Genomic DNA, 22,799 nt, shown 5'->3' on the forward strand with positions numbered 1-22,799 from the left:
GCTAAGATACTCCACTTCCGTTTCCGATCCTCCAGCGGAAAGCCAATCTGGTTCGTCTGGCCAATGGTGAATGGGAAGTAGGCGGGACTTGGTTGGTTCGGACCAAACAGACACGACCTTGTGCGGAGAATGGCGGCGGGACAGCCCCTGTAGCCTGGCTCGGGCGTCCCCACACCCTCTTTGCGTCCTTCTCCCGGCACCGCCCCGCCCGATCCTGGATTCCGCCCGGCGCTGGCCGCAGCCTGACACAGACGCCAGGGAGCCAAGATGGCAGCTGCCGACGGCGACGATTCACTTTACCCCATTGCGGTGCTCATCGATGAACTCCGCAATGAAGACGTTCAGGTGTGGGGAGCCTTCCGTTAAATGTGTGGGGGAGATCGGGGACGGGGATGTTCGCGGAATGCGGGAGAGATGGCTCCGGGTTCTCCGGGAGTGGCGGAAGGCAGCGGCGGCCAATCAGAATCGAGGTCTCATCATCCGTGGTGGCAAGATTCGATGAGATGGCGCCCTTGATTGGGTCTTGTCCCCGGCGGAGGGCAAGCCTCGAGGGTCCCTTCTGAGTGCGCGCGGCCGCCCGGGACCTGTGCCGGGGTGGCCCGAGATGGGCTGGGGAGCCTGCGGCCGCCTGCTAGTCGAGTGATTGGCGGCGGACTCAGAATGGCCCCCTGGGGAGATGAGATGGACGGGGGCGCGTGACCAGCCGAGTAGGGGAAGCCCTCGTGGGTGCTGAGGACCAGGGTACATTTCCCATTGCTTTTAGTGTTTCCTGTACCTGGGCCGGGTGGAGACTGATACCAGCGCATCCATCTGTTCCTCCGAGGCCTGCACCTCGTATTTTGGGGTAGCTCTCCTGAAGGAGGAGGGAGGACGTGAAAGTACCCTCTTCCTGAGATTTAACCAGCCTAATTCAGAGATAGGTCACGTGTACAGACCCCACCGCTCCCCAACCTCGTCCCAGGCCGGACTGCCAAGCGAGTTAACTGGTTCGTGGGAGAAGAGTGACCCAGAGCCTTTTGAGTCGGTCGGCTGTGGTTTTGAAGACCTCAAGGCCGTATCCTCTCACCTGAGGATGACTTTGTGTGCACATTATTTCATCGCCCCTGGCTTCCGTTTTCCACAAAATACCGGCTAATAATAGTCCTGGCTTACCCCGATGGCTGAGGAAATGTAGTAAAATAGAACTGGCTGCTTGTAAAGGCCTCATAAATGTTAGCTGTTATTTGGGGGAGTGGCTATTGTGGTACGTACCATGCTCTGTGGAGCCTCTGTTTCTCCAACTGTATGGAATTGATTGTGGTGTGCACTGAGTAACCTGAGGCTGGGCGCAGCCTCTAAGTCTTCATGTATATTATTCTGGTTCCAATGCCTGACAGGCAGGAGCGTATTCCTGAGCCTTGCACTTTTTGCTGTTTGACCCAGGCAATCGGTGCTTGTCTTCTCTTAAATGGGAATAACAGCCTGGTTTTAGGGATACTCTGAATTTATGTGTTCAGTAAACACATGCAGTGTTATTAGGAATGTTGTTGGGAACATAACGGAGACCAGAGCCAGGTATGGTGGTGCGTGTGTAATCTCAGCACTCAGGAGGCAGAGGCAGGTTCAAGACTAGCCTAGTCTACATAGTGACCCTGTATCAACAAAGAAACAGGCTGGTTGCTGTTCAGGAGCTAGTTGTGAAGCAGGTAAACAGAAGTAAATAGACTACCACCTGTAAGAAGTGATGAGACCTGTCAGTGTTGAGATAATGAATCAGCAATTGTTTGTGTTGGGCTTTCGTTTTGAGCAGTGCTCTGCTTGTGTACAGCTGGGAGAAAAAGGACAAAAACTGGCCTTGGAAGAATTTACCTTGTAGTGAGTGGTGACAGACAAATACATTATTGGGTTGACTATAAAAATAGTAGGGAGAAAAATAAAGAATGTAGGGTATATTATTAGACTAAGTATGGAGGAAGTCTTGTTGAAAAGTCGAAATTGGAGCCAATACCTGCTTGTGGTCAAGGGAAGAGCTGGGCAAAGTGCATAACAACTAAACAGTTGGGTGAGGAATTGGGCCAGTCAAGAGATTCCAGGATGCCGTGTTTGAGAAGTTGGGGGAAAGGCTTATAGAAAGAGGGACTATATCTATGCAATGACTACAGTTTCTCTCTTGAAGCGATTTTTGCCACCAGGGATGTTGAGCAATGTCTAGGGATGTTTTGTTTGTCATTTGTCACAACTGGGAGATTGTTACTGTTTTTGGTGAGTAGAAGTCAGGAATGCTGTTATACATGGTTCCGGTTGTGGGGTGGGGAAATCTTACTTAAGAAGACATTAGTGCTTAGATTGAGGGAAGCTGTTGGATGAAATGTACATGCAGAGAAAATAAGGAACTTGGTTAGCTTAGATCAGTGTGTCAGTTTTGTTAGGCTTTTGTAACAGATTCCATAAACTTAACAGTATAAAACAGCATAAAGTTTTATTTATGGTTCTGGAGATCAGATGTCTGTCATAAGTCTCACTGGGTGAAGATGACCTAAGATCTTGCAGGTGATTGATAACAGCATAGCTTTGAATTCAGGCCACATGGCTACACAGCTTTCTGCCTCTTTTCTCTAGCATTCACAGTGCCATCTTCCTGAAGAAAACAATGGACATTGTTAACAAAATCAAAATTAGAGTGGAAGAACAGCCCACAACTGGGGAGGAAGCTTAATACTCAGGATCCCAACTCTCATTTCTGCAATGACTGAGTGGATAGTCAGAATGCTTAGGTTGGGGATTCATTGCTTTCCATAAAGTGCTTGCTTTTTTGTATCACCATCCTTGCCTTTTAAAATAGTGTTTTCAGAACAAGACCACAAAGCACAATGCCGACTTTGTTAATAAACTGGCTGAGCATACAGTTCTATGCTATTAATACTAACATTAAGATCTTGAATGTGATTGTGGTTGCTCACTGATAACATCCGTTGCTCTTAGGACTGCTGCTCACCAGTTGTGGCCCTGGCCCCATGCATTTTTCCGTAGTCCATCTGGGAGAGGAGCACAAACATCTGTCTACCTTAAACACACAGGGGAAAGGAAGCAGGCTACTAGGACAGCCATTTCTGTAGAATTTCATTTTTAAAAATTGAGGCAAGAATGTTGAAATCAAAACTAGTTCACAGGTCAGTAAAATACAGGCTTTGGACCATATCCAGCCACTGCCAGCTTTTGAATGATTCAGAGACAGTGACTGTAAGGCCAGGAACGTTTACTGGTAATTTAAAGAATAGTTTTGCTGGGTACTCAGCAATGCACTGATCACCTGCAGACTACTGCCAGCATCTAGGGATTATTAGTGTTTGCAGTATTCGGTTTTTTAACATTTTCATAGATCTCTGCACATTTTTTTTTCCCCTGAGACAGGGTTTCTCTGTGTAGTTTTGGTGCCTGTCCTGGATCTCGATCTGTAGACCAGGCTGGCTTTGAATTCACAGATTCACCTGGCTCTGCCTCCTGAGTGCTGGGATTAAAGGCGTGCACCATCGCCGCCTGGCAGGTCTCTACACGCTTTATAGTTTGGCTGGAAATAAGTTTTTTGGGTTTATAGTACTTCATCCTGACATCTTTTTACTACTGAAATGAGATTTAGGGCTTCCTTTGTTCCTTCATTCCTCCAAAATTCCTGGTGACATTGAATGAAAAGGTCGTTGTTTTTTTGTTTTTGTTTTTCAGGTAAAGTATTGTTTTGTAGACCAGGCTGACCTGGAACACATGATGTTCCTCCCATAGCCTCCCAAGTTCTGGGGATACAGGCTTTACTGCTGTGCTCGGTACAGTTTTCATCATAGCATTTTATCAGATTCTCAGTCTGTGCACCCAGAGACACCCCCCCTTCGATCCCCTTATTTGAGAATCATACTTGCCTAGGATCAAAGTTATTTGTAGATGTCTTTCCAGTTGTCTGGGGCCTGAAAAGAGAGCAGCTAGAGAGCACCCACTCCTCAGCTCTCCCTCAGTCTCCTCTGTTCTCTTTTTTTCCCTATAGGAAGAGTGTTCCCCTGTGTGATAATGGTTTGTATCCCTCAAGCATTGTCTTCTTCACATTATTACATTCTTGGGACAGTTCTGGACCTGGGTAGAAAAAAAACACTGTGTAGAGAGGAAGAAACAGACAGGGAAGTTGTTATAGACAGTTTTCAGGGCTAGTCTAGGCAGGTGTTTCCTTATCTGAGCCTCAAGTTTCTGTGGAGTGGAGAGACATGGTCACACATGTTCTTCCCTAGTGGGAAACCTATCAAGTGAGAACCTAGCGTGTAAATGCTTCAAGACAGACCAGTTGTATGTGTTAGCCAGACAGTCATTTGTTAAGACTGATACAGTAAATCACCACAAACAGGGTGGGTTAAAACAATGAATGTATCCTCTAAAAGTCCTGAAAGCCAAAAATCTGAAATCAGGTTGTCAACAGTTCTTCAGAGGTTCCATGGGAAGACTGCCTCATATCTCTTCTCACTTCAGGGAGCCATTGACAATTCTTAGTGTTCTTGGCTTTGTGCATATGCCACCCGAACATCTTCTTCCATTTTTACATGACCCTGCCTTCTGCAAATATGTCTTCTCCATTTCTGTTGCTTATAAGGATACTCAGGGTCTAGGACCGACTCTGAATTGCAATGGTTTCATCTTAAGATGAAACATACTACTAGCAAAGATGCTCTTTCACATTCTCAAGTACAAGAGGTTAGGACTGATTTGTGTCTCCCCTATGCTGTGCATTGGAAGAACAAAACCGCTTGCTTTTCCTGGGCTCTCACACCACAGTCAAAAAGTTCCATGATCCTAAATGGTGCGTGAATTTCCTGATAACAAACAAGCATTCCATTCTGCAGCAGCACCCACCAGCCAGTGTTCTGTAACCTAGTTCAGTTGGGATGCTGTCTCACTTGGTGAGTGTCAGATCTCACAGTTGAGGTCTCATCCCTAAGATTATCTCTCGACCTTCAGATGCTAGTTGTAAGCCCCAGGTCTTTTACCTGTGCTTCTTTATCAGCTGGCTGTAAATCAGGGTTTCCATATTCCCTGTTTGGTAATGGACTGGATGAGGAAAACCTAGAACGGTTTCAGCATTCTTCTTGGCCTCTGCAGCATTCCTCCTTCTAGGGTATGGGACGGGACCCCTTCTGAAATGGTATTTATAGTTGATGGTCAGGATAAATCCTTTATGGCTACTGTAGTACAGGAAGGCAGGGAAAGATGAGCCTTTCTGTGACTAGCTTTGGGCAAGAGACATTCTTCTGGCTGTTATGACCTATGTGAGAGGGAAGCTACAAGCCAAAATCAATAAGCAAAAACACATGCTTACATAGAGACAAGAAATGAACCTTCATATTGTGGGTCAGCACCACTGAACTAGAGGGATTAGCACTGTTAATGCTAGACTTGCCTTTTGTTGTTGTTTTTAGCATATATTAATTCTACGTAATAGTGGTTTCATTATGATATTCTCCTGCATCTACATGATGCATTTTGATCATAATCCTCTCTGTACCCTGCTATTCCTACTGATCCCCATTTTCCCATAGTCCTCCTACATACAGTCATCTTAATTAGGGTGGCTTATAGGAGGACTAGTAAGGCATTGTTGCAACTGAGGCTGGCCTGGAACTTGGTATGTAGTTAAGGGTGACCTTGAACTTCTGATTCCCCTGCTTCCTCCTGCTGCCACCTCCCAAGTGTTCTCTGCAGTAATGGTAGGGGAGTGGAGTTCATTTTAGACTAAAATTGGAAAAACCCAGGGGAGGTGCTGGCTGTATTTTTTTTTTCAGGAACACAGAGTTGCTTGGTAAAATACTGTTACCTACTGTGGATCATTGAGCATCTTCATGAATAGCATGGATCAGTCTGGGTATTGACCTAAAGGTTTCAGAGCTGTGGAACTCCTGTGGGTCTGAAATTCCTAAAGGTTCTGTCCTTTGCTTGTACTCCCGTTAGCTTCGCCTCAATAGTATCAAGAAGCTCTCCACCATCGCCTTGGCCCTTGGGGTTGAACGGACCAGAAGTGAGCTCCTGCCCTTCCTTACAGGTAAGGATTTCTGGGGCCCAAATGCAGTGAAGACAGTTGGGTGGTTCTTGCTATTGAATGAGAAGTCTCACTGTAGATTAATAAATTGTAAGTCTTCCCTATGCCACTGTGGTGGCATGGGGCAGTACTCCAGAGAAGCCTAAATGCAGTCCTCTGAGAAAATCATCTGGAATGATGGAGCAATAGAACCTAGTTTATAAATCACAGCTACAGCAGTAGCATTGACTTTAGATAAGTTTCTTAGACTTTTTTTTTCCATATCTAAAATGAAGATAATCTTCTCCACACTGTATTGTTAATGTGAGCATTAAAGAGCAATAATCATTAACATTTATTACATAGTTGTCACGTGCCAGTTCGTCCCTCAGGTCTTGTTTTGTGATATTGAGTTAGCTCTTAGCTCACAGTATTTATAATGGTGCCTGTACTCCTAAATGTCTATCGCCATTGCCATTCATCTCAGTCTCATAGCAACACCTTAAAGTAAGGAGCACTACTGTTGCTGACTTATAAATGAAGAAACTAAGGCACAGAAGTTGAAGTAACTCATTTCCCTGGGGTTTTTCTGTCTGGAGATGACCAAAGAGAGTTTATATTTAGACTCCATAGTAAGCAGTATTAGCTAATTGTGAAGAACTGTGATCTGATTTCACATCTGCCTGCATCAGAGGGTTCATGGGTAAGATAGGCATGATGCTGTAACAGGGCCAGGCGTGTGACAAGTAGGGCTCTCCTAGCTTTTAGCAAGTCCACTCTCTGCAGTTACATATCGAATACTCAGTACAATGGCTGGCACAGTGTGGACCACCTTACTAAATCCCTGCTCTCGTTATTCTTATTTCACCCCTACTACAGTCACCTCTAGTCAGAATTGGAACTCAAGGTTTTCAGTGCTCTGTTACTGACAGAGTGATTTGTATTCGATCATCTCCTGTGGATGACCTGGGAGAAGTAGAAGGCCAAGCCCTTTGGCTCTCCCTTGTTTGGTACATGGGTAGCTGAGGCCTATTGAGGTTCAGTGCCTTGTCCACAGTGACACTGCTAATGACCAAGTGTGCAGGTGTGACTGTGCGTGCACTCAGCCTGAAGAGTAGATATCTGCATCTGGCATGAGCAGATGGTCCCAAACCAGTGTCTTCCTTTGACAAACCATCAGAGATACCCGAAGGTTTTAGGATGCTGAGATAGAGGCAGCTTATGGGGCAGCAGGATGACAAGAAGAACGGTTACATGAATAAATGGTATAGGAGAAGAGCCAATGATCCCTGGGTTTTGAAACAAGCTGCTGTGGCTTTACCCTGCCCTCCCAACTTGGGCTTAGCTCCTTAATTGAAAGGCTGTTCTATAAGAACTGTGTAGTAAGTGCTGTATATATTATAGGTGATTCTTTGAGGAGGGAACTGTGCAATTAATGAGAAGGACCAATGTGAGTGACTAGTGAATGGAGGTGGGATGACAAGGCCATCAGGATTAGGGGCACCCAGAGAGTCACATAGGTTATAGTGGGTTGCCTTTTGCTGGCCTTCTGTACCATATGGAGCCTCTGAGGTTTAATTCTGTAGATGGGCAAGGTGCCATGTGGCTAGCTGCTGGAGTACAAAGGGAGTGAGACTTAGGACCATCGTGTGGATATATAACGGGTGTGACGGGAGGCACAGAGGCAGCAAGCCCGCCATCAAGGGAATAGCTGAGAGCAAAGACTCTGTAGTCAGATGCCCAGGTTCCGGCCTGCTTTGCTGCTGTTCTTCCTCGCAGTGTCACAAATCACATAATGGGACAGTGACAATTCACTAAGCTTGGAAAATAACTACTCAGATGTGTTATCTGAAAATTGCGTGTGGCATTTCAATAATGCAGATGGGAAAAACTATGGGAACCGGAAAGTGCAGGAGGCCAAAGATTGAAAAGGAATTGTGATTCAGACAGCTTTTTCTTTGAGCTGTTAGAAATCTAAGTAAGTCAGATTTCTTCTGCTCTGGGCTCAGAAAAAGTGTTCAGAACAGCAAGCAGCAGACACATGACCAGGACAGTGATAGTGTTGTAGAGAGCACAAGCTAAAGGCCTCTAATCTCATTATCGACAGAACGTTCAGCTCTTTTTTTTTTTTTTTGAGGGAAAAAAAAAAATCACCGAATTCTATTAGTTTACTAGGGACATAGGCCTCAGACTGGGCATCTTCAACAGCTGTGTTTTTGTAGTTCTAGAATCTGGAACTGTGAGGTCAAGGAATCAGTAACGTTGGCCTAGGTTTCTCCTGAGCTACTCTGCTTGGCTTCCTCATGGCGAGTCCAAGGTGGAGAATGTTAAAATGCTGATGAGTAGCCAATAACTGCACATTGTGGGAACAGCTAGCATTTCCCTCAGGAGAGGCAGAACCTGAGAGAGGCCCTTGAGTTGGGCAGAGCAGGCAGTTTCCCTGCTGCTTGGTCACTCATTTTTTAACAGACGGATTTAAGCACGTGCTACTCCAGCTATGGCAGGAACTGGAGCACATGAAAGCAAGTCTTGGCTGCAAGTAACCATAGCTCATGATAGGGTACTTGGTAAAGGTGGAAGTAGGGGGAGAGAATGAGTTCAGGGAAGGATCTGACTTAGTCTAGCGCCTTCTTGGAAAATCTGCAAGCAACAGTGAAAAGGTAGAAGAGAATTTCCTGCCTGAAGACTTAGGAGTTTCTGAAAGCAGTTCTGTGTGTTTATGCTGGACGCAGCCAGAAGTTCAATTGAACATCCTGTGCTGCATAAACATGGTTGTGTTTGCCCCCATTGAGAGGGAGCCAAAACTGGGGTTTAGAGTAGTGGTGACACTCAGTTGCCACGCTCCATCGAATCTAGCACAGAAAAGGCAGTTGTGGGACATGGGCTCACTCTGCTCTCCAGGTAGAGGATGATGAAGAAGGTGGGTAGGGAGATAGGGATGCTGACAGTGAGGAGGCAGAGGGCTATTTGCTTGTTTGAAGCTGGGGTTACTAGTTTGGCTTGAGTCTTTGATGGACTTGGTGTTTGTCCCACAGACACCATCTATGATGAAGATGAGGTCCTCTTGGCTTTGGCCGAACAACTGGGAACCTTCACCACTTTGGTGGGAGGACCTGAGTATGTGCACTGCCTGCTGGTGAGTGAAAGCTGGGAAGTCCCCTAATCCTCTTTTTTACCTTGGGGTCAAAACTGTGGTTCTGCCCTTGGGGACCAAGAAGGAGAGGAATTAGGAAGGCTGGAGATCACCTCGGAATAATGGATGGGTTTTGGGTGTCACTTATGTCTAGTCATTAGTGGCAATTAAACTACAGTTACCATGCATTCTGTATACTTACCCATACTAGGGCCAACTGGCACCCCACTTGTAGGGTTGTGGGTTTGGGGTTAGGCAGGGTTCTACAACTTACTGATAAGACTTTTAAGAGTGCTAACCTTTGTCTGCCTCTGTAAATTGAAGCCACTGAAACCCACCCTGATAACTGTCTTAGATTCCCTCACAGCATTTGGCGTGTAGTAAGTACTCATAGTTAGATGCTGTGGTTGTCATGGTTGAGTAGGAAGGTATACCTGATACATGAGTCACCTAGAGTGCCAGGAGGGACTCGTAGCTAGTCAGTAGCAGAGCTGGGTTTTCAAGATGGTTTGCTCTAATGTGCCAGGCCATGCCATACCATACCATACCATACCATCTCATCTCTGTTGGATAACGGCCGGGAGCACAGAGAGGACCCAATACTGACAGGACCTGTTATGTATGGAAGGAGAGCCAAATGGTCTTTTAGATCTGGGTTGTAGCTGTTAGCCCCTTAGGCAAATTACATAGCCTGTGTACTTCAGATTCCTGCTCTGTGATTAATGAGGACAGTATCAAGAGTGTTTCACAAGACTCCTAAAGGAGTGACAGATATGTGAGCAATACAATGGTGTTGCCTAAATCCTGGTACAGGGATTTTGAAGTCAGCATCAGCAGTGATTATTGTACATTGAGAGCTACACACATGGTTCTCCATGAGAATTGATTGGTTCGTGGACCCAGTGAAGGTCTTTCAGGGATGCTCATGGGATGCTTGTGATGAAGGATGGGGTGGGGAGATCAGGCCATGAGGTAGGGTACCAAAGCTGACAACGGGGAAAGCACTGTTTTCTAACCTGTTCTCATCACAGCCACCCCTGGAGTCACTGGCCACAGTGGAAGAGACAGTGGTGCGAGACAAGGCGGTAGAATCCTTACGGGCCATCTCACATGAGCACTCACCTTCCGACCTAGAGGCTCATTTTGTGCCTCTGGTGAAGCGGCTGGCGGGTGGAGACTGGTTCACCTCCCGCACCTCGGCCTGCGGCCTCTTCTCAGTCTGCTACCCCCGAGTATCCAGTGCTGTGAAGGCTGAACTTCGACAGTGAGTCCTCACTTGCCCCTTGGCAGCCTGCACCCCTGTCAGCTCTTCTAACAGTCCTCGAAGCCTCAGGCCCCTCTAGGTCTTCCCAGAACCTAGTGTTGCTGAGTTCTCCTTACTCCATCCTCAGCTTTTCTCAGAGGCTTGACCTTGACGGTGGCCTCTGGACACCACAGGGTGAATTTGCCTGGCCTGCCTTCATGGAAATTCATTCCTGCCATATGTTACACATGGCCTGCTTGGAACAGAATCTAGAACACCACATAACAAATGGTGTCTGGTGTTACCTCCAGCCTGCCCCTGGTCTAGACCCCCCAGTAGATGTTCCTGGCAATTGCACCGCCTTGTTGCTCAGACTTGGGAAGCTCAGGTCCTGATCTGTCACTTCATAATACTGGGTTATAGCCAGATGCACATACTGCATGTCTCCAGTAGTTCCTTCGTGTCTCTGACCAAGGCTCCTGACAAACAAGGAAGGCCTGTTAGTGGCATTTTAAACAGTTTTATGGCCATGGCTAGTTGTTAGTACTATTTTGTACTCTTTCAGTGAGACCTCAAGTCTGTTGTGCGGGTACATTCCATTCCCGTTGGTCCCATTTGTAGGACTGGGAAGACAGTTCACTAGTTGTACAAAATCACCATTGTCAGCAGCAGAGTTTCCAGCAGAACCAGCATTGCTTTGTGCTGTGCTGGGCTGCCAGCTGCTAGGGTTTCCCAGGATCCTAAGCCCAGGCCTCCCATCTATCCCAGGTACTTCCGGAACCTGTGCTCAGACGACACCCCCATGGTGCGGCGGGCCGCAGCCTCCAAGCTGGGGGAGTTTGCCAAGGTGCTAGAGCTGGACAATGTCAAGAGTGAAATCATTCCCATGTTTTCTAACCTGGCCTCTGACGAGCAGGTGAGTCAGTCCCTGGCTCTCACCATGCCCTTACTTGCTCAGGCAGGGGACCTTCAGAGCTCAGTGGGCCTCTGCTTCCCCACCCTACTCCCTGTTCTCCCCAGGACTCGGTGCGGCTGCTGGCAGTGGAGGCATGTGTGAACATTGCTCAGCTTCTGCCCCAGGAGGACCTGGAGGCCTTAGTGATGCCCACCTTGCGCCAGGCTGCTGAGGATAAGTCTTGGCGTGTCCGCTATATGGTGGCTGACAAGTTCACAGAGGTAAGTTGGTGTGAGGTTCCCTGAGGGGAGAAGTGAGACACATGTGGGAGCTGGCATGCTTTATTAAAGTAATCACAGTCCTCAGTCTTAATGAGCATTCCATTGATCTTGAAGAGCCAGCCCAGGGTACATGATTGGCACCTGAGAGTGCTAAGATAAGAATGATTGTGAAGCCAAGTTCCAACTCCATGAAAGCATGTTCCCTGACCTCGCAACTTCGTTAAGAAAAACATGGTCCAAGAGCTAGTTGTCAGAGCAGTGCCATAAGATAGACAGAACAGGGACAAGATCAAAATTTCCTTACCTGGCAGCATGACCCCAACCCCACCCCCGTGCTGAGAGTTGATCCCAAGGCTTCACCCATTTGGCCCATGCTAGGCAGATGCTCTACTGCTGTGCTATGTTCCCAGGCCCATAGTTACTAGCAGTGCCTTTGGTGGAGGTACTACAGTCAGTGAATTACACACTTACCTTGCCTTCAAGGAGCAGGCTAGAGGTCAGCCTCAATAGAAAGTACTGATGGAGTGTGCTATTCTCTCTGCCTCGTGGCATTGAAAGGAGGAGGTCCTGCTCCAGCTGGTTGTGAGCATGAGGAAGTGGCATCTAGATAGGAACTGTCCAAACAAGAAGACAGCCTGTGCAGAGAATGTAGGAGGTGAGAAACAGAATGAGCAGTGGGGTCTTGGGATTCATTGAGAGAAGGGGCAGAAGTGACGGACAAGAGCACCCCCTTGTGATGATTACGGGGTCTGCTGGAAGGCTCAACCCTTCGTGGGCATAGGAAGTTGACACTTGGCCGTGCTGAAGTCTATGCTCCAGAAGGGCTTAGAACCACTGTAAAGGCAAGAAAGCCAGTCTCCTGCTCCTTCTGTCTCAGCGGGAAGTAGGCTTACACTAGGCCCTGGAAGATGGGACGCTTGGGTTATGGAAATAACAATCTGCCCACAGCAGACCACAAACATTTTCTTAAATCAAAGGTAATGTGTGCCCAAGATAATGTAAGGCCTTGCAAAATTTTTACGTATTTGTTCTCTTAGTAGTAGAGAGTCATCCTGCTTCCAGCTGGTCTTCCAAGCAGGTAAAGCAGACCCACATCCCTTCTTATCCTGAGTCCTTGAGATGTCTTCCTCTTCACTCATTTCATTTGTAATGAATACCTGCTTCTTGTAGCCAATTAAATAAAACATAAATATTCTTATATTTTCATGTCAGATGAAAGTGGGAGCCACTTACTATGTTAGGTAATGGAAAAATCCAACCCCAAGTAATCTGAACAATAAAAGGAAAACATACTGTGGTAGATGTCCTAGAGCCTTCCTTCTGTTTCTGAGGAAGCAAGAGTTCAGCAAGGTGACGACTCCACTGGGGATTGTGTTGTGGTCCTGGGGTGAGACTCCTGGTGCTGTGTCTTAGCTTCACTCTGGTGCCTTCACCTCAATTTTTGCCTCATTAGCAAAATTAGACTCTCAGAGCTGCCCCTCTTCTCTTTGTGTACAGCTCCAGAAAGCAGTGGGGCCTGAGATCACCAAGACAGATCTGGTACCCGCCTTCCAGAACCTGATGAAGGACTGTGAGGCCGAGGTGAGGGCCGCAGCCTCCCACAAGGTCAAAGGTTGGTGATGGCGACCAGAACACAGCTGGGTGGGTGGATGCCTGCAAGGCAGAAATGAGACCCAGCTCTCAAGTCTCAACAGCACCTTCCTGTCTTTGCCCACAGAGTTCTGTGAAAATCTCTCAGCTGACTGCCGGGAGAATGTGATCATGACCCAGATCTTGCCCTGCATCAAGGTAATGAATGGAGTGCTTGGTTGTAGGATTTGAGACTGCCACAGAGGGGTGAAGATTTGGTTTTGAGTACCATCAGATCCAAGCTAGGTTTGAGTCCTTTTGAGACAAATAGTAACTGGGTTTAACAGCTACGGGTTTGGCTGTAAGCAAAATCTGAGGGTTGCAGCTAACCCTAAGATCTAAGGGATGTGTTTATCCCTCAGGCCACTGAGTTCCCTCACTCACGGAGCTTGGGGAATAGGGCAATGGCTGCTGGAAACAGGGCTCACTTAATAAACAAGGGAGGCCTTGTGAATGAGTGCAGTGCATGCCTGAGCTGCTCTGACCATGTTAAAAATAGGAGAGTGTGATCTCCTTAGGCATCAGGGCTGAGGTCTCTGTAGCCACTTGTCACTAAAAGGGTTTTTCTGACCCTGGGCCATTTCCTTTCTTCTCCTCCCCAGGAGCTTGTGTCAGATGCCAACCAACATGTCAAGTCAGCACTGGCTTCAGTCATCATGGGCCTCTCTCCCATTCTGGGCAAAGACAACACTATTGAACACCTCTTGCCACTCTTCTTGGCTCAGCTAAAGGATGAGGTAAGAGCACCAGGAAGGTTTTCAGCTCTTTGCAGAGATGATGGACTACAGTTGCTTTAGAATCTTGACACCACATACTACACACTGCACTCCCTGCTTGATGACAGGCATGCGTGTCTATGTCTGTTCACTCACTCTTGTTAGACATTGCTTCATGTGCCCTTAACTCTGCACTCATCCATTCTCTAGTGTTGAGGATATGAACAAAGATTAAGACAGTGGTGATTCTTAGGGATCCACAGAGTCTGCCAGTGGAGAGGAACAGGTGGTAACCTGTCCCATAGTTCCATTTAGACACTGTAGATACTAGAGGTACGCCATGATTTTTAGGTTCATGTGCCATAGAGACCTTAGTACAGTAGCATAAATAAGTTATTATTTGTCTCACATCATTCGAACTGTTGCTTTCTTGAGGGGTTAGTTTTGCTGGCCTGGCTTTCTTGGTCTGATTTTTTTTTTTTTTTTTTAATCTCTTGGCCCATTGAAGGGTTTGGCTCTAGCTTGTGTCTTCTACATGTTCCAGTGAGCATAGCCAGTCAGGTCACCATACCTGACTGTGCAGGTGGCCTAGACCACAGGACAAAAGATGTCACCATGGTGACAGTTCAAGGAATTGGGATTGATTCTATAGGCAGATGCTGTAGCTGGAAGAGATCTTGTAAGGAAGGTGTAGCCAATGTTATGATTGAGGGCCAGAGGTCTTGGGAAGCAAGCCTAGAGTGCTGCTGTCCATTCAAATTCTTTCATGGAGTACCCAGTAGCTGATTCTGATTATTTTTTTTGTTTGTTTTTTTTGGTTTTTTTTTTTGGTTCTGGATCTCGCTCTGTAGACCAGGCTGGCCTCCAACTCACAGAAGAGATCCGCCTGGCTCTGCCTCCCAAGTACTGGGATTAAAGGTGTTCGCCACCACCGCTCGGCCAGTGGCTGATTTCTATAATGGAGACCCAGGCAGGCCAAAGATTCCTCATAGGCTGTTTCTGCTCTGGAAGTCTTTCTTTAGAGGTGTATGAAGTCAGTTGAAAGGTCTAACATTCACAGCTCTGGGTTCAGTTTCTGTCAACACAAAAAAACAAAAAAAAAACAGACAAAAACAAGAACAAAAAACCTCTTTCTGGGTTTTGGGTTTTCCAAAGGACTTGCTTTTCATGGCCTCTGGAGCTGGCTAGTCCATGTATTTATTCCTATAGATGTCTTTGCTCTATGGAATGAGTGAATGGATATGGACTACCATGCTTGGAGTCAGGCAGTTCAGAGACTTGTCACATGTGCTCCCTGGTCTGGCATTAGCAAGTTGAAGTGATGAGAATGATAGAGAATGAGCCCTACACATTCACTCCTTGGTGTTCCAGACACTAGATACTTCAGGCTGTCAGAGGGCTCCCATTTCACTTCGCAGAGCCTCAGCTACCCTTGAGACTAGATGGATATTTGGTTATTTCATGTTACAGGATGATACCCAGAAAGGAGCGCTTGCCTGCTCCTATCACCCTTCTACGGCTGCTGTATGTAGTGTGTTCTCTTAATCCCTCTTCCTTTTCCAAAGTGTCCTGAGGTGAGGCTGAACATCATCTCCAACCTGGACTGTGTGAATGAGGTGATTGGCATCCGGCAGCTCTCTCAGTCTCTGCTCCCTGCCATTGTGGAGCTGGCTGAGGATGCCAAGTGGCGAGTGCGGCTGGCCATCATTGAGTACATGCCTCTGCTGGCTGGACAGCTGGTGAGTAAGGAGCCAGCTTTTGTTGGTCCTGAGTTGATAGATTTCAGATAGATTTCTGGTCTGGCATAGCCCTGGTGCCACAGCCATGGTGCTGTAACTAGGGTCTTGGAGCCTCAATGTAGGCAGTGACAGCTGCCCATGGTGGGAGGACTGGATTCAGGAACTGGGTCCTTAGCAGATGCGTGGAGTTTAGTCAGAGGAAGAAGTCTGGCAGCTCTGATGTAGTTCAGAATTGCCTGATTCTCTGGGACCCCTCCTTCCCTCCCTCTCTTCCTCCCTCCCTTCCTCTTACCCCCTCAAGCCTTACCAATCATTTTTTCCTGCAGGGTGTGGAATTTTTTGATGAGAAACTCAACTCTTTGTGTATGGCCTGGCTGGTGGATCATGGTAAGTATACTCAGCAACACGCAGGACAGGCTAGTAGCCACAAGGACAGACAGGTGAGCTGGCATGTTTCCCTACTGTCAGTGCTCACCTGTACCCACTCTGTTGCTGTTTAAAAAACAAAAACAAAAACCTAGAGAAGTGTAGATTAGGGGTGGGGTGGGATGGGGTGTCTGTGGAGTGGAGTTGGAGAGGCACCAAGAAGAAATCCTTCACTTTGATGAACCATAAGCAAGTTCCTTCCTATCTTGCTGCTTTATACTCCTACATAAACAGGAAGACTTCCCACTGTGGTCTCATGGGCCCTTGTGAGACTTGTTCCTTGTTTTTATTAAGTGGTTAAAAAAAAAATGAAAGTTACTGTTTTGTTTTTGTTTTTTTTTTTCTGTCAGGCAGTTTTAACTACTATGCATTAAATAACTTGAGATATAATTTGCACAAGCAGACTCTCAGTTAGCACTTCTGAATAATGAAGCAAATAGCATCTGTCTCTGGGTGGCCAGAAGATACTGTATGAGAAGAAGAAACTCAAAGCATAGCTAGTGCTGTTTCCTGTTTTGGCTGAATTGACTGCGTCAGGGGCTCAAATGAGGCAGGAACAGGTGTGGCTGTTAACCCCTCCTGGTTTGTCTTTCACCTTGAATCACCTCGCTTGCTCTTTTCCTACTACAGTCTATGCTATCCGTGAGGCTGCCACCAGCAACCTTAAGAAGCTAGTGGAGAAGTTCGGGAAGGAGTGGGCTCATGCCACTATCATCCCCAAGGTCTTAGCTATGTCTGGAGATCCTAACTACCTGCACCGCATGACTACACTCTTCTGCATCAATGTGAGCACCTCAACTGCCTGTGAACCCCAGGGAATGGGAGTGCCCCTGAGATGAAGGTGGAGGAGGGCCATATCTACCCAGGTGTTTTGCTTAGAAATAGAAACCTGACTTGGTGCCAGAGATGAGTGTCTGAGGACTGTAGGCCAGAGCTTGAGTCTGCAGTGTCACATCAGGCCTCTGGGGGCTGAGGATTGCATGGTGAGAGCCAAGATTGGGAGGCTTGTAGTGTGAGAACAGCAGTCTCAAATTCTGAGCACCCTCTACTGCTTGCTGAGCAGGAGAGGAACTGTGCGGCTCTGGAGTTCATCTAGTTCACGTCCAGCTGTGCCACGTATCAAAGGACCTAACCAGTCATTGCTTTATTTTGCTCACCAGACTGTGAAGAGTAATGTAATAGACACAGAGGGCATAGAACAGCTCTGATTCTGTGTCAGAGTATGCTTACAAATATTCATTAGTGTTATACTGACCTGTACTGCTTTAATGATATATAAATCCTACCTAAACTAGAAGCTAAAGGATGGGTTGGAAATGACTAAGTATTTTGCTCATTTCCTCCATACTACAATTTGGAGACTCCTGTATTAAGAAGGGATTTCAGGGATTAGGAATCAAAACCACTTAAACCCTGAGGATGAAGGAAATCTAGACATAGAGCCCCAAATATCCCCAAATGAAGACTGTGTTAGGGAGATTGGAGCTACAAGAGGGAACCTCTCCCCCAGGGTGATGCCTCTGGATCCAGTTCCTCAGGAACCTGATGATGACCCAGGTAGCCTGGTCAGATGGGGAGACATGGGGACTTAGCAGTGAGCCTTGCATAATCATGCTTCTGCCGTTCACTGGTCTTCAGGTGCTGTCTGAGGTCTGTGGGCAGGATATCACCACCAAGCACATGTTGCCCACAGTTCTTCGTATGGCTGGAGACCCAGTCGCCAATGTCCGCTTCAATGTGGCTAAATCCCTACAGAAGATAGGACCCATTCTTGACAACAGGTAAGGTTTGGGGCTTGTTCTAAACATCTTAGATATTTGAAGATGTAACCTAGGGTTTGAAGACCTCTTTTTATTTTTGGTTTTTCGAGACAGGGTTTCTCTGTGTAGCTTTGCGCCTTTCCTGGAACTTGCTTTGGAGACCAGGCTGGCCTCGAACTCACAGAGATCTGCCTGCCTCTGCCTCCCAAGTGACTAAAGGCGTGCGCCACCACCTCTAGGCTGAAGACCTCTTGCTTGTGACCCTAGCCTCTTCCTTCCTCTCCACAAAGCCTGTTTGCTGTATTGTGGAATGAGAATTCATCCCCACAGAATAGAGTGGAAGAAAAGAGAGGGTGGTAGTTGCAGGCTTACACTGCAACAAATTACTGCAGAACGAAATTAGCCAGCATTTATTTATGTACTATGTAGATAGTTAGGATTGTATCTAAAATTTATACTTGTACCACAAATATCAAATAACCAAAATACAGTCAATGAAATACATTTAACATTTCTAGTGAAGCTATTAAACTGTCCTGGAAAGCTTGGGAAACATTTACATACATAATTAAGAAACAGTGTGATGGACATTCATGTCTCACTGGAACATTTTCCAGAGCACACAGAACACTCCTGTGTGTGGAACAGTGGGTACCATTGTAGTTAGATGGAGAAATGTCCATTTTTAAGAATGACTGGATCACTTGGATGCTCATGTAAAATAAATGGAATTCCTACGTCTGCATAATCAAATTAATTTGAAATTAGTTTTCAAACCAGAACCAGAATGATGAGTGAAACTTATAGAAAATATAGAAGAAGTCTTCATGACTTGGGTGGGACATAGACCAGGGAAGTTGTGGAAGGAAGAGAGTGGTAGGGCAGCCTTTGTGCAAATGAAAAGCTGTGTATCAGAAGGTGAACCCCTGACAGGATGGAGATATTTCTATGTGTAAAGAACTCATCTGGACTCTTACAGGTAGGAAGACAAGGAAACTCTAAGATACAGATGGGAAGAAGACAAAGGGAAGTAGGGCTTGTGGCATTCACGTGGGAGTATTGGAAGATGCAAGTTGGGAGGAGAGAGAGGCGGCAAGTAGTCCATCAAAACAGTATGTGTGACAGTATCGTGAGGGAACCTGAGTTTTTGTGCTAATTTAAAAATTGGATCTTCACATGCTCAGCTCGACTAGGTGCATCTGACTAGGTGCTGAGCATCCCAGGCTGTTGGACAGCATAGGTTACAGCTGAACTACTCTAACTGGGAGCTGTGGTACAGCTGTGATGCCCACTGGCAAATGGCTTAAAAGGCTGAGCATTAACTGGAGGGGTGCGGTTAGGTAGACATAGAGCCAGGCCTTGCTTTTAGAGAAGTGAGTACTCCTCCCTCCACCCCCCACAAATACAGTGGCTGTGGGTGTCCTTTTTCTTCTGTCAGCCTGTTGGCCACCAGGTCAAGAAGGGAAAGAGGCAGGTGGGGTGACAGAAAGATTTGGCGGCCCATGAGCACGAACAGAGCCCTCCAGGAGACAGATTTCAGGGAATCAGGTCAATTTTATTCCAGAGTATCAGAAATATATAGGGTTGGGGTGCCTTGGGACAAACCCTGATTTGCATTAAGTGGCACGCTTGTATCACAAGGCTTGGTATGTGGCGGTAAGGTCCTATAGCAGAACCCCTAGCACAAGTCTCAGCAGGGATCTGTGTCAAGCAAGGGTCAAGCAAAAGATGAATCAAGCATCTGGTTAAAGACAATTTTTAGGTAAGGTCAGCCCTCCGGGCAGGGACATCTCTAGATAAGGGCAGGTAGAAAGCAGAAAGCTTTGCTGCAAGGAGGGAGCTCCATGATGCTGAGCTTATTGAGATAAACTGCTAGGCCATGGGGAAGCTTTGACCTCTGACCAGCCAGCAATGTCTTGCAACAGTGGCTTTATGTATAACAGCCATAAGACAGAAGCACCCAAATTAATGCCTTCACACAGTGAGTATGTTGTGGCTTATTCACAGGACAGAAAACTTAGTAATGAGAAAAGAAATGCCTGTTTTCAGTAGCGACATGGATAATTATGGATGATTTGTTGGTACCATGTTGAGGGAGAAGCTAGAGTCAGGAAAATAAGCCATTTATATTTTGTTCAAAAGAGTCAGATGGGGTCCGGGAGAGATGATGGCTCAGTGGTCAAGACCACTAGCTGCTCTTGCACAGGACATTGGTTTGCTTCCATGCACTCAGACAGAAGCTCACGAGTGCTTGTAACACTAGTTCTAGGGTATCCAATACCACCTTCTGGCTTCCAAGGACTGCTCTACACACACTGAAGACCATGAACTCACAAAAATGCATGCACACACACATAAATAAATAATTTCGGGAAAAGGAAAAGCCAGGGTGCTGGACGGTGGTGGTACACACCTTTAAATTCCAGCACTCAGGAGGCAGAAGCAGGCAGATCTCTGTGAGTTCGAGGCCAGCCTGGTCTACAGAGGGAGTTCCAAGACAGGCTCCAAAGCTACCCAGAGAAACCCTGTCTTGAAATACAAAAAACAAAAAAATGGAAGAAAAAAAAAGTAATAACCAGGCATGGTGCACAGCTTCCTATAGTCCTAACACTCAAGGTTGAGGCAAGAGGGTCATGAGTTGTAGACTACCCTCGCCTACTTAGTTTGAGGTCATATAGTAAGACCTGCCTCCCTCAACAAAGGATCAGGCAAAAAACAGAAGCAAAGCAACTCTAGGTGTTAGAAATGCTGGCATTGATTGTACGGAGGGAAGAGGAGCTGACTGCTAACCGAAGGGTATCTCTGATGCCTGTATGTATGCTCCATGGCCTTTAACCTTTGTCTCTGAGATGAGCCTTCATGTCTCCAGCTTACAGGACATGCAGACACCCCGTGTAGATGCCACTTCTAGGCCCCTTGAAATCAACAAGCCTTTGATCTTCCTGCCATACCTATTATTTATTGTCCCTGTCTTTTGGTCTGGGCTCATCTGGACATGAATCTAGAGGGCTGTGCCTTTGTATTCAAACCAGACACACAGTTCCTTGGTGAATATGTTTGCTCAGCTCTTAACGCCTGTGGGCTCTACTCTCCAGCCCTTGCTCACATCCTGTGCTAGCTAGCCCCAGAGCTGTCCTTGTTTAACTGATACCAAGCCTAGGGATCAGGGATTCCTCATTTGTATACTTGTGTGTGTCCTTGTTTTTACTCTGCCTAGTGATTTGGTGTGTCTCTGTCTTGATGCTTACCTGCGCAGGAGCCTTCTTCCTGCCTGTGACCCCCCCCTGTCCCAGCCTAAGCCGGCTCACCACACTTCTTTTCTCCTCCCTTTCCAGCACACTGCAGAGTGAAGTCAAGCCCATCCTGGAGAAGCTGACCCAAGACCAGGATGTGGATGTCAAGTACTTTGCCCAGGAGGCTCTAACTGGTAAGGGCCTGAGAGTATTGAGCCCCTGGAAGAAAGGTGGGGGTTCCTGGGAAGGGGGCAGTGCTTAGCAGTGTAGGTAGACAATGTGGTTTGGTTCTGAGGCCTGATTGTTCCTTGTTTCCCCAGTTCTGTCTCTTGCCTGATGCTGGAAGAAGAACCATTGCCGGCCTCTGGTGTCTACCCTCCAACCCCCACCAAGTACCTCCCTTAGGGAGGTGGTGGAGGCCAATGACTGTCACTCCCTGTGCATGGTCTGACCCCAGGCCCCTCCCCCAGCACGGTTCCTCCTCTCTCTAGCCTGGGAAGACTTCTCTGTCCACCTCCCAAGGGGCTGGGGCAGTGCAAGTTGGGGCAGGGCAGCAGCCTGAAAGGAAGAGTTGGCTGTTCCTGCCCATATTGGGAGAGATGGAGCATCCTAGGTCACTGGCTCCTGCTGCTGTAATCGGGACCCCTCACCCATCTACTTACCACCTTTCTCTGACCCCCCAACCATGTGTTTTTTTTTGTGTGTGTCAACTGTGCCATTTTTATTTTATTCCTTTCCCTGCTCTTTACACAGAGAAATAAAGGTGTAGAAATAGTTGGTTGTCTAGTCTTAGTCATCTGAAGGGAGGAAAGAGCACTGCCTGGGGCTTGTTTCCTGCTCTTTTCCTGAGGAGACCGTCCTGCAGCTTTCACTCCTGATGTCCTGAGAGGAAGAAGGACTTGGGTCAGCAAGAGACACAGGGCGGAGGACCAGAGGCTGCTTGGCAGTTCAGGTTTTCAGGCACTGTTGGCAGAATTTCAGGTTTGAGTATTGCTAATTGTGTTAGTACCTGTGATACAGTCACAGGCCGTGTGAGCCCTCACTGGGATAGCACTCATAAGCTCTGTGGGCCACTTGCTATGCAGCCAGGTTGGCCGGTGAATCCATGTGTAAGTCTGTAGACTAAACCTTGCTATGGGGAGATTTGGTTAGGGCTCTTTACATGAGGAGACTCAGGTCGTGGCTTTGCAATCTGAAATTTGTATGAAGACAAAACCATTTGTTCTCAATATCTGCCCTGCCTTTATTATTTGTTAAGATTTTTTTTTTTTTTGCAGGTTTTTTTCCCTCGTGTGTGTGTGTGTGTGTGTGTGTGTGTGTGTGTGTGTGTGTAGGCCAAAAGAGGGTTAGGAATAAAGGCAGTTGTGAGCCTTCTGACATGGATGTTGGGAACCAAACTTGAGTCCTCTGAAAGAGCAACACTCTTAACCACTGAGTCATCTCTCCAGCTTCTGCTCTCCCCCTTAATATGGAGAGGACCGAACCCAGGGCCTTGAGCTTTCTAGGCAAGCGCTGTACGACTGAGCTAAATCTCCAACCTCGGAAGTGATAATTTCTAGCTGTCTATATAGCTTCTTTGATTCAAAGCATTTTCTCCTGTGGTGTCTAGTGGTGTGACTAAATTCTGGCCAAAATGACATGGAAAGAAATAGTACTCACAAGATACCACAGGAAAGGTCTGACCCTCCTTTCTGTTCTCTGGAATGTAGACCAGATGTC

The 22,799-nt window shown here is 47.0% G+C and overlaps 1 protein-coding gene across 1 annotated transcript; it reads left to right on the plus strand.

The window, feature by feature from the left end:
* Positions 1–151: 151 nt before the first annotated feature.
* Ppp2r1a (protein phosphatase 2 scaffold subunit Aalpha) lies at positions 152–21,425 on the plus strand. The gene is made up of 15 exons (XM_036168872.1): positions 152–345; positions 5,959–6,049; positions 9,061–9,161; positions 10,190–10,422; positions 11,170–11,317; positions 11,422–11,577; positions 13,075–13,189; positions 13,295–13,365; positions 13,809–13,943; positions 15,488–15,661; positions 15,988–16,048; positions 16,718–16,872; positions 17,726–17,868; positions 21,183–21,274; positions 21,401–21,425. Exons 1-15 carry the CDS (start codon positions 268–270, stop codon positions 21,415–21,417), a joined length of 1,770 nt encoding a protein of 589 aa, XP_036024765.1. The 5' UTR covers positions 152–267; the 3' UTR covers positions 21,418–21,425.
* The last annotated feature ends 1,374 nt before the right edge of the window (positions 21,426–22,799 follow it).

The sequence above is a fragment of the Onychomys torridus genome, chromosome 19, assembly GCF_903995425.1.
Source record: "Onychomys torridus chromosome 19, mOncTor1.1, whole genome shotgun sequence".
NCBI classification, from domain to species: domain Eukaryota; kingdom Metazoa; phylum Chordata; class Mammalia; order Rodentia; family Cricetidae; genus Onychomys; species Onychomys torridus.